Genomic DNA, 17212 nt, shown 5'->3' on the forward strand with positions numbered 1-17212 from the left:
CTAATGTGGCAAGAAGAGGTTTGGGGGCATGCTATGATCAGAGCAAATTTAGTAATTATTTAAAATGTAGGCAGTTGAATTGTTACAGGCAGCCATTTCTCCAGGAAATATCACCTTGCTCCAGAGGAAAAAAGGAATTATTCCAAAGAGTTAGTGATAATCCTCACACAAATGCTACAGCATTATTTTCCCATATGGTTACCCCACAGCTGCTCATGGATTGGAGGGACTTTATTAGCCACTGTAGGGTCCCGAGGGATAAGCTCATTGCCATATAATTTAATAGAAAGTTTTTCTATAGTTTTTCCCCATTTAGAGAATAAGGAGAGCACCAGATGTGACAGATGCTATTCATGATGCTAACTGCACTTCTGGAAGGTGCTCAGACTCCCTGTTGATAGGAGTAGTCTAAGAATCTGAATAAAACAGAATTGTCGAGAAAGACTGGCGTATAGGCATTTATCTGATATTGCTGTTTAAGACTGTGCTGCAGTCTAGGGGAAAATAAACAGAATGTTATGCTAGGCCGCTTGTGGTTGTTGCACCTCAATAGATTTCCAAAATTGTGTTTACAATTGTCTAAAATTATCTGTCTTGCAATTGCTCAGGTGTTGCTGTTTGAAATGCCAGCATGATGCTGCTCTTCATGCCTGCAAACCAAAGATGTGATTGTGTCTGCATGCTTCAGAGGAACCAAATACCAACAGATACAAGCTGATGAAATTGCTTTGGTCATAGTGACAATGGTTTATTTTCTAGGATTAAAATTACATTTTGTTTTTTGCTAACTCTTTTACATTGCAGACAGTGAGTACATTTTTAAATCCATCCTCCTCCCCTACACTGTCTGCCATTTTGGATCAGTCCTGACTGGTAATGGCAGTCCATGATTCAAATAGGGGTGGCTGGGGTAGGATGGATTGGAACAGGACAATTACTGTAGAGTTCTTATTTGTGCAGAGGTTGTGAGAGCAGCGAGGAATGGCAGAGGGCAACACTGAGTGCTGCAGTGTTGCCAGTCCTAAGTATTCCAAAACTATGAGTCAGATCTCCTCAAAGGGTGAGACTGGCTTAAAAGTCATGAGATTTTTTTAATGACAAATTATGTGTTCTTTTTCTGTGCATTCTCATTTCTGAGTCAGGAAACTACTATTTTTGGCAGAAAATGCCAATTTGTTGAGACAAACATTTTGCAGGATTGTGCCAGTTTCAATGAAACTTACTGCTTTGATATATGCCATCATGTGTCAGCAATGCCCCTCTGCCATGTACATTGGCCAAACCAGACAGTCTCTACGCAAAACAATAAATGGACACAAATCTGACATCAGGAATCATAACATTCAGAAACTGGTAGGAGAACACTTCAACCCCTCTGGCCACTCAGTAAAAGACTTAAGGGTGGCAATTTTGCAACAGAAAAGCTTCAAAAACAGACTCCAATGAGAAACTGCTGAGCTTGAATTAATATGCAGACTAGATACCATTAACTTGGGTTTGAATAGAGACTGGGAGCGGCTGGGTCATTACACATATTGAATCTATTTCCCCATGTTAAGTATCCTCACACCTTCTTGTCAACTGTCTAAATGGGTCATCTTGATTATCACTACAAAAGTTTTTTTCTCCTGCTGATAATAGCTCATCTTAATTAATTAGCCTCTTACAGTTTGTATGGCAACTTCCACCTTCTCTGTATGTATCTATTTGTCTATCTATCTTCTTACTATATGTTCCATTCTATGCATCCGATGAAGTGGGCGATAGCCCACGAAAGCTTATGCTCTAATAAATTTGTTAGTCTCTAAGGTGCCACAAGTACTCCTGTTCTTTTTGCGGATACAGACTAACACGGCTGCTACTCTGAAACCTACTTTTTTAATGAAAGCTGAGATTCTCCTATAATGACCTGACTCCAACGGTTGGACTTTAAGAATAACACTGAATATTGTGAGACTCATGATAAAATTGCAAGAGTTGACAACACTGGTACTGACAGAGTAGGAAAAGAAGTGGACACTTGTGAACCTACACCCATCCTTTTACAAACACTAATGCCTGTGAGGTCCCAGAAATCACTTCCCTACGATTTAGAGGCTGCATAAAAGTGTCCAATGAATAATTTTACCATACAAAGCTACTGACCTAGTGTAGAGGTTCCTTCACAATCTGATTTGTCTTCCTCTTCAACAGCTAATATTTCTGCTACTAGTCCACAGCCACCTCTGCTTCCTGGCCTCTCTTCCCCAGAGAGGACCTGCAAGACTAGCAGGTTTGGATCCCTGATCCCCTGGCTGTTTGCAGCCTCCACTCCTCCCAGGGGATCTAGCCACCAGCATCTTGTTGGTTGATTGTTCAACAGCAACTGTTGGCCAACTCCTTGTAGTGTTTCATGTAACCCTAGACTTTTCATTATTACATTTTGTTTTCTTCAAAAGGACTTTTAAACTTTTAATTTTCTGCCAACACAGATTTCCAATCTGGATAGTGCTGAGCTCAGCAAGTTGCTTGGAGACGTGTGACAGGATGTGTTCACCTCTCATGAGCACCTTCCATCAGCTCTAGGCCTCGTCAGGTGGGTCTTCAGTGGCTCAGCCCTCCGGCCAAATCACAAACAATCCACTGCATGAAGGAACTCCTTCTGGAGTAACAAAGTTACAACCAATGGTTAGACCTCTTCAGGAGCTTCAGCCCTGTCCCTGGGCCTGTTTAAACTCCCAGCCCATTTCTTGGGCTTTTAATGCAGAGTCTTATCCCTTCCTTGGGGCTTAGGCCACTTCACCACTGGCCACTGAGGGGACCTGGGCCCACCCACTACTCCAGGTCCCAACCCAGGGATCCTACAGACAGCAGCCATGTACTGCTTCCTCCAGTAGTTGCTGCTGCTATTCCCTGGGCCACTTTCCACTTACCCTCTTTCGCTTCACTCTTAACTCAGGGCTGAAGTTCTCAACTCTTCTCCTTACTCACCAAATGCCAATGCCACCAGAATCCATCTGCTGGTTCTCCCTTGAACTCCAGCAAGGAGCATCCGTCTTTACTCCTCTGGTGCCAGCCAGGAACTGACCTGCTCAGGCCCTGCAGCAACTTTTAACTGAGCCTGCTGAACTCAGATTGTCTGCTTCCCTGCAGGCTTTCTAGGCAGGCCTGGAGGACCCACTTTCTCTGCTTCTTTTCTGGGGCGGGGTGTGGTAGGACCATGAGGCCTCCAGCAGGGAGCCTCAACGCACCCGGTATACCCCATCACAAGACCTAAATGATGATGATATACCCTAGGGTTACCACCTCTGAAGTGGAAAAAAACCCTGGCACCCGCCTCAACTCCCCAAGGCAAGCCCACAGCAACCTCAACCACCAACCATAAGGCAACTCAGCAACCCCTCGTCCCTTGAACAGCCACTTATAGTATCTAGAGAGATAACACATATAGATAAGATCAAGGAGACATGCAATGTTATCACTCTCACGTGACTCAAATCCTCTCTCACACATGACCACAATGTGCTTGCATGTTTTCAGGCAGACAGCTGCTGTATTTTCAACAGTTTTTGATCTGTTATTGTTTATACTACGGAAGTGGGAACACTGCAACATCTTGAGCTGGACACAGAAACTTTTAACATTAGATATCCCAGTGTATTGTCATAATAATGAAAATCTTTAAACCTATGTAAAAAAAACCCTGGCAGATTAAATTATTTTTCTGGCAACTGGCAAATCCATAAATAACAGCCAGGCTGGTCAAATACTGGCCATTTGGTAAGGCTATATACCCAAGTGTTTCTTCTGCAGTCACTCCGCTCTGCCTGAATCTCCAGCTCACTCCATATCAGAATCCAAACATCAGCCTCTGCCCATCTGGCACTATGCTCATAAGATGCTTTTCATGCCTGAGATGTTGATAATAAAGTTATCCAGAAGTTGCCACGGGTATATCACCAGAAATTCTCTATTCTGAAAATGGAAACTTAGCTCCCTCATGTTTTCAGTGATATTTGTACTGAAAAAGAAGCTTTTGGGCAAGTTGACCCTTCTGTAGTGGAGTGTAGAAAACGGACCAGACAGACTACCTCAGCAATCACTAGTTGTGACGTTATTGACAAGAACTGTGACCAATATAGATCATTGTTGCAACCAAGGTCCTATAGTTGCACCAAATCTTGTACAAAGGAGGTCCAGTAAGGTGTCTATAGAAAGGTTGCAATTTGCTGGTTATGATTATGCTGTCTGTATGTCTGTATCATTTTTGTAGTTGAAGTTATGAATATTGGCTATGTACTTGTATCTCAATGTGTTTGATTCCAAGTAGCATTAGTGAAGTATTTGGTCAGCTTCTTGAGAAAGGAATTTGCAGCTTAAGTGCCCAATCAAAATAACACTTAACTGACAATGGACCTTGGGTGACTCCAATTCACATGAAAAGTCTTCCTGGGAACGTTCAAGGTAGCATGTGAGCAATGGTTGCTCTCCATGTAAAGAACTGAGTCATGCATAAACATGTGACTTGCCCATGTGACTCCAAACTCCATCTTGCTGCTGTGATTTTCCACAGTAAGAACAAAGGGGTGTCCTTTCACATGGCAGAGGACATAAAAGGTCCTGGAAACCCCTCCATTTTGTCTTCAATCCTGCTTCTTACCTCTGGAAGAACTTTGCTGCACTGAAGCTCTGAACAAAGGACTGAATGACCCATCCAAGCTGTGGATGTACTCCAGAGACTTGATTTTGATTTGAATCTGCAGTTTATTCCATCACTGCTACAAGCCTGAATGCATCTCTGCATCTGGCTGGAACCTTGTTGGCAGGAGAAATACATACTTTTCCGCTGCATGTGTTGTGTTCTACACTGTTCACCAGTCTCACATCTGGGGATGATGGTAACATGGGGGCAGCATACGCACAGTTATGCCAAGCCAAGAACTTTGCCATTACTGTATGTAATTGATTCCATTTAACCAATTTTAGCTCTCATCTTTATTTCTTTTTATGAATAAACCTTTAGATTTTAGATTCTAAAGGATTGGCAACAGCGTGATTTCTGGGTAAGATCTGACTTGTATATTGACCTGGGTCTGGGGCTTGGTCCTTTGGGATCAGGAGAACCTTTTTTCTTTTATGGGGGTATTGGTTTTCATAACCATTCATCCCCATAATGAGCAGTGCTGGTGGTGATACTGGGAAACTGGAGTGTCTAAGGGAATTGCTTGTATGACTTCTGGTTAGCTAGTGGGGTAAAACTGAAGTCCTCTCTGTTTGGCTGGTTTGGTGTGCAAAGAACCCCAGCCGTGGGCTATGTCTGCCCTGCTCTAAGCAATTTGTCCTGAATGGATACTCTCAGTTTTGTCCCTCCAGAGGCTGCGTTGTTACACTAGTGCACAACAAAATGGCAGTGGGAGGACTATTTGTACCTGTGTTGAGGTACATAATGAGGTACCATACACATTATCATTTCATTTATCAAGGCTGGAATGATTGAGACTCAGTCATTATTTAGACCAGCAAAAGCAAAATCTACTTTGAACATTACTTAGTATGACCAATAAACGACTGAAGCAGTTTTGTGAGTAGATGCAAGGTGCATTTCAATCAGCTGAAGGGGAACACATGGTATATAGCACGGTAAATGTCTGTAGGCCAATGAATACCATTCATTTCCCTCTTAAAGTAAGAATCCAGGCTCAGAAACACTGCCTGGAGCAGGCCTTGCCCCTGTCTCCCAACCCTGTACAGGCAGAACAGCCAGAAATGCATCTCTGCATCTGGCTGGGACCTTGTTGGCAGGAGAAATGCATTCTTTTCCGCTGCATGTGTTGTGTTCTACACTGTTCACCAGTCTCACATCTGGGGATGATGGTAACAAGGGGGCAGCATACGCACAGTTAGGTAATAGTAATGTCTCTCTCATTGTTCTGATTTCATTAGTGTATTTGGGAGGCTGTTTTTCCAGGATTTGTGGGGAAATTGTTACCACTGTCCTAACTAAAACAGCAACCTTGCAGCTACACCAACTAAAAGTAATCGCCCCAGAAAACTATAACATCTATAACAGAGAGCCAGTTGAGTCAAGTTGCTGAATTGCTAAACTGGGAGCCTGAACTGTCCTCAGGTAGAGGAACTAGAGGTTACTGTCCTATACAGAGGGTCCAATTGTCATTCAAGTGACAGAAGTTGCTCATGGCCAGTACAAGGGGTTTGGGGGCATGGAAAAATAATGGAATTGGTTATTTCCTACATTTGGCAAAATAACTGATTCTACTGCTTGGGACAGACCTACACTGCAAATCTGCCATGGGATCCCGGATATTTGCAGACTCTGCAGCCATAGAAGGATCAGAGAGCTGTTATACCATCATAAAGACCCCCAGCAGGAGAAACTGCATAAGGCCAGTTAGCCTTGGCTGGAGGTGAAGTAATTGTCAGTCTTCCAAAAGTTTCTGTAACCGTGAATTTACAGAAAGCAGAGTTTCTCCATGTGGGTCTGGAGACACTCACTAGCAATGTCCAAATGATCTCCTCTTCTTTCCATACAGAATGTAAGAGGCAGGGCTCAGCACTGATGTTCATGTACTGCAAAAATGCAGCACAACAAGTACAGTAGCCATTACTCCACTAAATAGTCTATTTGATGACCATAAGAGGCGAGAAATTGGTCTGCTTCTAGGGTTAGACAAGGAGCAACCCTAGCTATCTCATTATGCAGTTGAGACCTACCTCATATGAAAAACATGCCCCCCCCCCCCAGTGGCTTTCGATGTAAAATGCAATGCATTGTCAATTTAAAAAGTTCTGAATTAACCAAATACACACTAATGTGTTTGAAACACATAAATACTATCCCTATACAAAAATCTTATGAACTTTCTGCCTTTTTACTTTGAAATCTTCACTACAGTCTGAAAGAGAAAGAAATGCAGGAATCTTTAAACCAACACATAGTATGTTTGCATATATTGTACTTTACCCTGATTTAACAAAAATTGCTTGAAGTTGATCCAACAACATATGAATAATACTTACACTGAGAATTGCCAGGAGGTCTGGTATTACTAACACTACTCTCAAAGGAAGAGTGGAAATTGTGTATAGTTTCTTGTAAAATCTGCCTCTCTCGTCCCTGTAAAAGAAACAGACAAACAAAAAAGGCATTCTTAAATTTCTCATTCGATAATACATTTATAAAGGTTAAACATAAATATGAAAATTTGTGTCTATCCTGGAAAGCAATTATCATATGAATTGAACATAATCAAAACTTATACTCTGCAAACACAAAGCAATATATATTTAATTGTTTTTATTTTATTTTCTTAATTTTGGAAATTATACAATTCAGATTTACTTGGATTGAAAACAAAAAAAAGAAATTCTGTTTCCTTACTTTGCCTTCACAGAGCCATACTGTAGACATTGTGTGCCCAGCCTCATGGCCATGGAACCTATTGGGAATAGCTGGTAGATAGAGGTGCAAACATGTTCTTCTAGCCCTACAGTCCATGGACGCTGCAAGCTGGAGATTCCCAGGGTTGTGTCTGGGACCAGAGATATTGGCTAGTGCCATTCGGTTGCAAGTAGCTGGCAGATCAGCTTAGAATATGTTTTGCTTTTATTTCATTTGACCAAATCTGACTTATTATGCTTTGACTTATAATCACTTAAAATTTATCTTTGTAGTGAATAAATCTGTTTCTTAATTCTACCTGAAGCAGTGTGTTTGGTTTGAAGTGTGTCAGAGACTCTCCTTGGGATAACAAGCCTGGTACATATCAATTTCTTTGTTAAATTGATGAACCCATATAAGCTTGTAGCGTCCAGCGGGCATAACTGGACACTGTAAGACAGAGGTTCCTAGCTAGGGTTGTGTCTGGGACCGGCGTTATTGGCTAGTGTTATTTGGTTGCACAATCCAAGGAGCAGCTTACATGCCAGAGGCTGTGCGTGAACAGCCCAGGAGTGGAGGTTCTCACAGCAGAGCAGGGTAAGGCTGGCTCCCAGAGTCAAGGATTGGAGTGACCTAGCAGGTTCCTGGCTGTCTGGGAGCTCAGGGTACCGGAGGTAGAGCAGTGCTGGGGAAAGGCAAGAGGAGTTGGGGAGCTCAGGCCTGGCAAATCCCCAGGCTGAGGCCTTTCTAAAGGACAAAGCAGGTACTGGGGTTACAGAGGTGCAGCCCGGGGTTGGGCAGAGGCAGCTGGTCCAACCCACCTTGCCAATGATGAGTGGCCATTACACTGCAGTCTGCCCCAGTGAACGGGGGCTAGATGACGACTGGCAGTAGCCTCTGAGGTGAGCTGGGTTTAGATGACTGGGGGTTCCCCTGGAAACCCAGAATAAGGGGGTACTGCTGTGGGCAGAATCCCAAGGTAAAGGGGCACCGGGGTCCAGAAGGGACACAGGGGCCTGTGGCAGGCGAGACACCGGCCATCAGGAGGTGCTCTGGAGTTGAGCAATTCCCAAGATGACCAGCAGGAGGCGCCGTGCTGGTGAGTCTCGACCTTGTTACAGACAGATACAGCTAGAGAGCACTCCTGAAACGGAACCACAAATAGTGCTTTCGCAATGTGGGTTGATGTGATCAAAAGTCTAAGGGCATGGCTACACTGGAAACTTCAAAGCGCTGTCGCGGGAGTGCTCCCGTGGCAGTGCTTTGAAGCGCGAGTGTGGTCGTGCACAAGCGCGGGGAGAAAGGTCTCCCAGCGCTCCTGGTAATCCACCTCCACGAGGGGATTAGCTCCGAGCGCTGCGAATGTGGCTGCCAGTGCTCGGAGCCTGTTTACACTCCCGCTTTAAAGCCCTCTGACTTGCTGTGCTCACGGGGGTGATTTTTCACCCCCCTGAGCCAGCAAGTTAGAGCGCTATAAAATGTAAGTGTAGCCAAGTCCTTAATGTCCTGTATGCCTGCACTGGTATAAAAGATCAAAGACAGAATGGAACTTGGAGTTGAAAGACTTGAGAAGAACCATAAGACTTAGCTGCAGAGATGCACCAGCTCACAGTCTGTGACTAAAGAAATCCATTGTAGGGAATTCTCCTTTTTTCTGCCTTTCTCCTTATTTCCATCTAACTGTAAATACCAACCAAGAAGACAACAAAACTGTGCTGCCTGAGAGAAATGCTATATGAGTCCAGTTGAAAGGAGACCAAAAGGCTGATAGGCACAACTTTATTCTAGGGAAGGATAAATTATACAATTTTTTTTGACATCATGATGGTTGAAGGCCAAATAGCTGTAATATGACCAATATTTAAATCAACACTAGCTTCTTATTATTATGAATGAGTACAAAAAGTGAATAACTGTCCAGTTACTGAACAAGGAAGGAATTAATGGAGGAGGCCTGGAAATATCAAAGAAATATAATAATGTTTATCACGAATAATTTACATTAAATAGCTTGTTTATAAAACTAAGGGTTTTTTTCAACATCCATTGCTTGGATCTGAAACACAAGCAAATCTGAAAAACTAGTTTATCAGTTTTCTTATTTCAAACCATACCTACCTTTCCTGCATTCAGTTCAGAAATAGCTGCTAGAATTTGCTGCCTTGATCCATCAGTTTTAATACCCAGCTCTTTCAAATCACCATCAGTAAGTGTGAGGAAGGCTTCCATATCCACCTTTGGAAAAAAGATACACAGGTATACATTTACTGTGCAGATTGGTTCTCTCTCATATATATCTAACTTTATGAACTTATTTTATGTTACTTATATACTAGAAGCAGAAACCCCATGTTCTCAAACAGGCGTGGCAATTGGGCCAGAAAATCCATCATCTGTGCAGTCTCCAGACAACCAATGGAATTGCTGCATTCAAATTAGCTGTAAAGCAAAGGCAGTGATTGGGTGAGCTACTTCTCATATCACAATGCTCTCCTTTTGGCATGGATACACGCCTTGTTGTCACACGTGTAATTCATAACCTCAGAATGGCTGAATACAGGTCTGGTATCCAGGATATCCCCATTCTTAATCCTTGTTCTGCTCTGTTACACTGGGTGCCCTTGAGTAGGCTGCGCTAAACCTCAGTTTTTACAGTTGGGTGTGCAAAACCCATGACCTACCAGTCTCACGGGGATGTTACAGGCATTGTTAAAGCTTGTACCACAATTTGAAGCCACAGAGTGCTGTATAAGGTCTAGTTATAACTGCCTAAAATTTTCTAAAGATGTGACTGGATGTGTCCTTCTACTTATTAAACCATCACTGGATATCTATTTCCCACAATTACAGTTACTCCAGTTCATGAGTTCTATATTATAATCAATTCTGTTTATTTTTAAATTTAAAAAAATCTAATTTTCTTCCTAAATAAAAACAATTAACATATATAACGTGTATCTCAGATTATTATAGTGTATCATTATAAATATGTAGTTCTTTTACAACTCTCCAATTATTATGTGGGGAAAAACAGGGGAGTTTTTAATTTAACATTTACATTTACAAATGTCCTTAACAGGTCTTTTTGCAAGTATTTTAAAACACCTCTCTTTTTATATTTTAGTTGTCTTCTTGCTTTTACCTATTTTTTCCTCATAATTTCTTGGGGTGGCACCATTAATTAGTCAGTGATTTTATCAATTCTGGGCCATAAACCAAAGCCTGGTGGTTTTGCTCCCTTGGTATGGCAGGGCTTCCAATTTAGTGTCAGGTGGAAGAAGGTATCAGATTAGATCCCAAATTAGGGGACTGGTTTAGGACATAACATCACATCAGATACCACATTGTGTCCTGTATGGGGTCATATCTAGTGACATCATCACCTTATCTCTCTCTATCACTCTCTTAGCTATCAATCTCATTTTAAGAGAACAATAAGATGCTACTAACATTTATATTATATCATACCATCATGTACTCTATATACATATTGCAGAAAAACGAATTTTAGGACTATTTTATAGAGTTTTAATTGGGACTATGTCTTACAGCCTTCTATCCGTAAAGGCAGATGTCTTGGTAATCATGTATCAAACTGTGCAAGACTCCTAAGGAGGGAAACATTAAAGGTAATAAATGCTAAATACTTGCTAAAATGAACTAAAATAGAAAAACTAAACATAAAACCACCACTGCTTTAAAATCCATTACATCAGGCCCTCTTAGGGCTAGAAGCAACTGCTATATATCCCACTGGCAAGCTGAAAAGTACTCCTACTCAGTGGTACAAAACTCCCATTTCTAGTCCTGCTTGTTGGTGAAATGTTGGATTTCAAAGCTATGACATTTTTATGTATCTAGAAAAGCTGTTACTGGCCCAAGACAAAATCTTGCCAATTCTAGTTTTTTGGGTAGATAATTTTGGGGACAATTACACAATTTGAGACATAGGGGAGAAGGAAATATTTCTCTTGGAGGAGGTTTAAGGAAAAAAAGAAGCTCTTTAAAGTAGCTGAGGAGTATGGAATGTCAGAAAAAGCTCCAGGGAAATGGAATACAGTTAAGTGATGCATTTATAAGCATGTGATAAAATGAGTTTTCCATTTTTCACATTATGACCTCTACATACATAGCATATGCATATTTTATAATTAATATTCTTTCTTGATTAATTTTATAATTAATATTCTTCATTGATTTTTTTTGAAACACTGGTGCTGTTTTTTCCTATTTATCACTTTATTCTCAGACTTGCAGAGCACAGCTTTCCTTTTCATTAAATAATTGGATAAAACAAACCAAAATTTCCCTAGGAGAAAAAAAACAGATTTATATTATAGCAAAATATGTTCCACAAAACCCAAAATGCCACATGCTATTTCTCTTCCTTCTTTAACTTTAGACGCTCACAGCAAAGTATAATGCTCAAAAAAATTCACTTACATTTTTGGGCACTGACCCTGAAAATACATGATTGCCTTTATGCACATGAGTAGTCCCATTCAGTGAGCCTGCTCATGTGTGCAAACTTAAATGCATGTGTTCAAGTGTGTATAGAATTGCGGCTGTGGAGAGAAGTGTAAGGGGGCCTTTCTGCCCATAATATATAGTCTGTTTTTGCACTTCTCAAAATAACTTCTCTTTAGTGTGCGCCTAGCTCAACACCCTTGTCTGTTACAATAAACCTTTGTTCACAGTGGTGTTGTAGGTGCGTTGGTCCCAGGATATTAGAGAGACAAGGTGGGTGAGGTAATAGCTTTTATTGGACCAACTTCTATTGGTGAAAGAGCCAAGCTTTTAAGCTTACACAGAGCTCTTCTTCAGGTCTGGATTAAATAAACATAAGCTTTTCAAATTGTCATGGTCAGAATTGTTTTTGGGACCTAATTTTCAGAAGCTGGGTGCTCAGCATTTTGTGCAAATTAGGCCCATGTAAGGTGTCTCAGTTTGGTATCCAGAAATTGTGGCACCTAACATACTGAGTCACTACTGAAAATTCAGATCAGACATTTTAAGACCAGAAGGGACCATTATGATCATCTAGTCTGATGTGTTATATAACACACAACATGGTGTTTCACCCAGTGATTCTTACAGTGGAGGCAATTACCTTCCCTATTATGTAGGTGAATATTATTCAAGCCCAATATTTTGTGGCTGAACTGAATAACCTTTACGCGTGGCCCTGAACACTCTGTGGTACAATGGGGCCAAATTCTTCTACTTGCACCCAGACATTCTGTGGCAATGTTCATCTATTGTATGTCCATGAAGTACTCTTCATTCTCATCCTCTATCCGTCTACAAACAAGCACACAATTTTGACTCAGAGTGGAAAATACTCATTGATGAAAAAAATGTGATGATTATTTTCAACGATGGTTTTCGTGCATTCTCCATGCAGCCCAGTTCTTCAGCTGCCACAGCGCTGTCTGCATGGTCCAGTTCAAACACCCTATCCCTCATCTGTTCAGGAAAAGGAGGAGATAGTAGCCCACTTCAGTGGCTCATCCTCTTGGCTTCCCCAAGCACTGTTCTCTCTGCACTGCTGGCTCTTCTGGTTGTACACTGGATTCCAGCTTTGGTTTTGTGGAGCAGTGTAGAGGAATATAGAGTATAACCCAATTAATGCCATTGTGTGGAGAGATACACAGGAAGAGAGAGCTGCTCACAGGTGCCAGACTAAAAAAAAAAAGTTGGACATCTGGTTTGTGGCACTATGGCAGATTCAGTGGCAAACATGTTGAATTTTATGGCATTCTGGGAAAATGTCACATTCCACAGCCACAGGATGACAGAATCCAGGGAGACCTGACTGAGATGAAGGGAGTAGCTCACACCTCTCAGATTTGTTGTTTCATGCTGTCTTCCTGATTATGCAGACTCATCGCTGTATCTGTTAAAATTCAGTTCACATTTTCCGGGTTATTGCTGCCACCAGAAATACCTGAAAGAATCCAGGTCTTTTTTTTTTTAATGAAAATTGAGATTTTTAGATAACAATTCTGCAGCAAAGAGTAAATTGTGCTGCAAACTGCACAGCTGTAGTGAACACAGAGCCATGATTTTACTTGGATAATAAAATACAGGTTTTAAACAGATAAATAGATTATTCATGCTAAAATGCTGAAATAAAATACTGAAACACTTAAAACTTAAAAAACAAAAATAAAAAACTGACTTACCTCCTGTTCTTCAAAAATAGGCTGATATTTCTCAAGTGACAATTTTTTAAGGATACTAGTCAGCTCATCTTTAATAACAGAAAAGAAAAAGAAACAATGTTTAAAACAATTCAATTTTGGTAACCTGTGGGGGAAATACGTCAAACTTTAATTGATGAAGATATACAGATAAGAACAAATATTTAATAATGGGTTCTTCAATCTAGCAGACAAATGTATAAGATGATCCAATGGCTGGAAGTTGAAGCTAGAGAAATTCAGACTGGAAATAAGGTGACAGTGAGGGTAATTAATCACTGGAACATTTTACTAAGGGTCATGGTGGATTCACCATCACTGACAATTTTTAAATCTAGGGTGCATGTTTTTCTATGCTCTAGGAATTATTTTGGGAAAGATCTATGGCCCTTTGTTATACAAGAGGTCAGACTAGATGTTCACAATGGTCCCTTCTGGCCTTAGCAGTTATGAAATCCCTCTCAGTTTTACAAAAACTCAAACTAAAATAAAAGATATCTTGAAGGACTGATTCCTCCTTTAAGTCCCTCTTGGGAGCATCCTTGTTTACAAATGAGGGGTGCTTCAAGGTTGTGGACAACTCAGGAAGTAGTCCTCATCTTAATGCTCATCTTCATTAGACACTTTTACCTCAAGTTAATTGACTGCCAATTAATTCAACATACTTGACATATTTCTAAAAGCTGGTGAGGACACTGCTCACACGTTTGATCCAGGCTACAAATGTTTGTTCTATACCATAGACTGATCCCAGGGAAAAGTCTAGTGTAGACATCGTTAGATCTTTAAAAGCAAAGGGTCGGATTGTGAACTACAGTGGTCAGCAGTAAAACTGATTGTGAACGCTTAACAGTGGTCAGCAGTAAAATCTAAAGGTTTTATTCTTACAGGAGAAGATAAGGTAAATTAGGAAACCCCATTTGTATTTTATATCCCTTTTTTCCTCAGTTCCTTAACTAGTTCTCTCATTTCTCTGAACAATCCTGAAATATCTGGATTTTGGGCTTTCACAGAAGATATTGTGCTCTCTAGCCCTTTTTCACCAGAACTTGTTTGTTGATAATAATGTATAATTTTATCAGTTATGTCACTGGAGAGAAAGAGGGCTCTGAGGGATCTATCTACTAATACTTCTACTGTGCTCGGATTTAAAGCCCCATCAATGACATTTTGCACAGGAGAGATTACCTTTCTCCAAGTTTTCACAAACTCCTTTTACTCTCACATGGTTTCTTCTTTCATGATTCTCTATGTCAGAGGTTCTCAAACTGTGGACAGGTTTTTGATGGTCCACCAACTGGTTGCCTAAAAAGAAACCACACAAATCTTTTAAACACTATGCTCACCATAACTATATTATAAGAATATGTGCAAATCAACTGCCTACTTTTTTGTGTGAAATAAAGAAAATCTTAAGTATTGTAACAAGCCCTTTGAATTTATTATTTTTTTAGTTTATTCATTTTACTTATCATAGGGCTTCTGAGTGTGTGTGCACTACTACTGAGTAAGCTCAGCACTGCGGCTCTGGCATTGCCATGGGGTCTCTGAACCCTTATGTCATTAGAGGTGAGGAAGCTTATAGTGCCACAGCACTATTGGTGTAGCCATAGAGCCTTAATCCTCAATCTCAGAGTAGACCTACTGTGAACATATTTTACTGTAGCACAGAAGCATCAAGTCTGGGATTGTGACACAGTTCCACGATTTTGTAGGGGGAGCAGTTTGGATGCCAGATTTGAAGAGTTTCAGCTGGTTCTAAGGCTTTCAGGGATGTGGTTAACCTGTCAGTCAGTGTTCAAAATGTGGTCAGGGTCCATTACAGGATAGGGTTGCCAACTTTCTCGTTGCAAAAACATGTACGCTCTTGCCCCACTCCCTACCCCGCCCTGGCCCTGCTCCTTCTCCGAGGCCCCACTGCAGCTCACTCACTTCCTCCATCACTTGCTCTCCCCCAGTCTTGCTCACTCGCTCATTTTCACCGGGTTGGGGCAGGGGTATGGGAAGGGGTGAGGGCTCCGGCCGAGGGTGCGGGCCCTGGAGTGGGGCCAGGGATGAGGGGTTTGGGGTGCAGGAGGGGACTCTGGGCTGAGGGGGTGGAGCCAAGAAGGGTTCGGGGTTGGGGCAGGGGTGCGGGCTCTGGCTGGGGGCTGGGCTCCAGAGTGGGGCAAGAAATGAGAGGTTCAGGGTGCGGGAGGGGGCTCAGGGCTGGGGCAGGGGGGTGGGGAGCGGGGGGGGTTAAGGCTCCGGCTGAGGGTACGGACTCTGGTATGGGGCTGGGGATGAGGGGTTTCAGGTACAGGAGAGGGCTCTGGGCGGAGCTGAGGGGTTCAGAGTGTGGAAAGGGGCTCCAGGCTGGGGCAGTGGGCTCAGGGTGCAACAGGGGGCTCTGGGCTGGGGCAGGGGGATCGGGGTGCAGGAGGGGGCTCTGGGCTGAGTCGGAGGGGTTCAGAGTGTAGGAGGGGGCTCAGGGCAAGGGCAGGGGCAGGGGTTGGAGTGTGGGGCGGAGGAAGTGAGGGCTCTGACTGGGGCTCTGGGCTCTAGTATGGGGCTGAGGATGAGGGGTTTGGGGTGCAGGAGGGGGCTCAGGGCTGAGGTAGGGGTATAGAAGGAAGTGTAGGGTGCAGGCTCTGGGAGGGAGTTTGGGTGCGGGAGGGGGTTCAGGGATGGGGCAGGCGATTGGGGTATGGGAGGGGGCTCAGGGCTGGGGGAAGGGTTCAGGTGCGAGGTGGGCTCCGGGCGGCGCTTGCCCGAGGCACTCCCTTAAGCGGCGACGTCCTCTGGCTCCTAAGCACAGGGCTAGCCAGGGAGGCTCTGTGTGCTGCCCTCGCCTGCAGGCGCTGCCCCCGCAGCTCCGATTGGCCGTGGTTCTCGGGCAATGGGAGCTGCGGAGCCAGCGCTCAGGGCAGGGACTGCATGAGGAGCCTCCCTGGCCGCCCCTGCGCCTAGGAGCCAGAGGACATGTCACTGCTTCAGGGAGCCATGCGGAGCCAGGGCAGGCAAAGAGCCTGCCTTAGCCCCACTGTACCAACGACTGGACTTTTAACAGTCCAGTCAGCAGTACTGACCGGAGCCCCCAGGGTCCCTTTTGACTGGGTGTTCTGGTCGAAAACCAGATGCCTGGCAATCCTATTACAGCAGTGGGTGAGTGAGGTTCTGTGGCTTTCAATGTGCAGGAAGTCAGATTAGATGATCATGATGGTTCCATCTGACCTTAAAGTCTATGAGTCTTTTGTCTCTAGGTTATTGGAAACCTAAAATTTTTACACTACTAGGCCGTCCCCTTAAAATTGCATGAACTAAAATATGAAAAGATTTCCTCCATTAGTAGGTCCTCTCTATAACAGCCAGTCTGCAGTACAAGAACAGTTAGTGAGGCAAATTCTGCTCCCCTTTATGCTAATATAAATTGGAAGTCACTCCCTAAAGTAAATGGAATTAAACCACCAAAATAAAATTAGAATATGTGAAAGTAGAATCAGTCCTGACTTTCTCAAAATGAATACAGTGCATCAACAGAAATGATACAAAACATTTAAGGATGTGTTACCTAAAATTCTAAGAGGACTCATATATTAACAATCCAATTTCCAGAAATATCAAAATCAACTATTTTCTATTTTCAACAGCG

At 42.7% G+C, this 17212-nt stretch overlaps 1 protein-coding gene across 4 annotated transcripts in view; it reads right to left on the minus strand.

The window, feature by feature from the left end:
• Nucleotides 1-17212, minus strand: part of ANKS6 (ankyrin repeat and sterile alpha motif domain containing 6) — a 79671-nt gene that overhangs the window by 13243 nt on the left and 49216 nt on the right. For 3 of the 4 annotated variants that reach the window (XM_077810841.1, XM_077810842.1, XM_077810840.1), the window contains exons 13-16: nt 14770-14886; nt 13564-13631; nt 9497-9613; nt 7018-7114 (exon numbers count right to left, since the gene is read on the minus strand). In XM_077810841.1, the coding sequence (XP_077666967.1) occupies nt 7018-7114; nt 9497-9613; nt 13564-13631; nt 14770-14886 (399 nt within the window). Of the gene's footprint in view, nt 1-2145; nt 2642-7017; nt 7115-9496; nt 9614-13563; nt 13632-14769; nt 14887-17212 lie in introns of all 4 variants that reach the window. The other variant, XR_013345238.1, reaches the window with a different exon arrangement.

The sequence above is a fragment of the Eretmochelys imbricata genome, chromosome 2, assembly GCF_965152235.1.
Source record: "Eretmochelys imbricata isolate rEreImb1 chromosome 2, rEreImb1.hap1, whole genome shotgun sequence".
NCBI classification, from domain to species: Eukaryota; Metazoa; Chordata; order Testudines; family Cheloniidae; genus Eretmochelys; species Eretmochelys imbricata.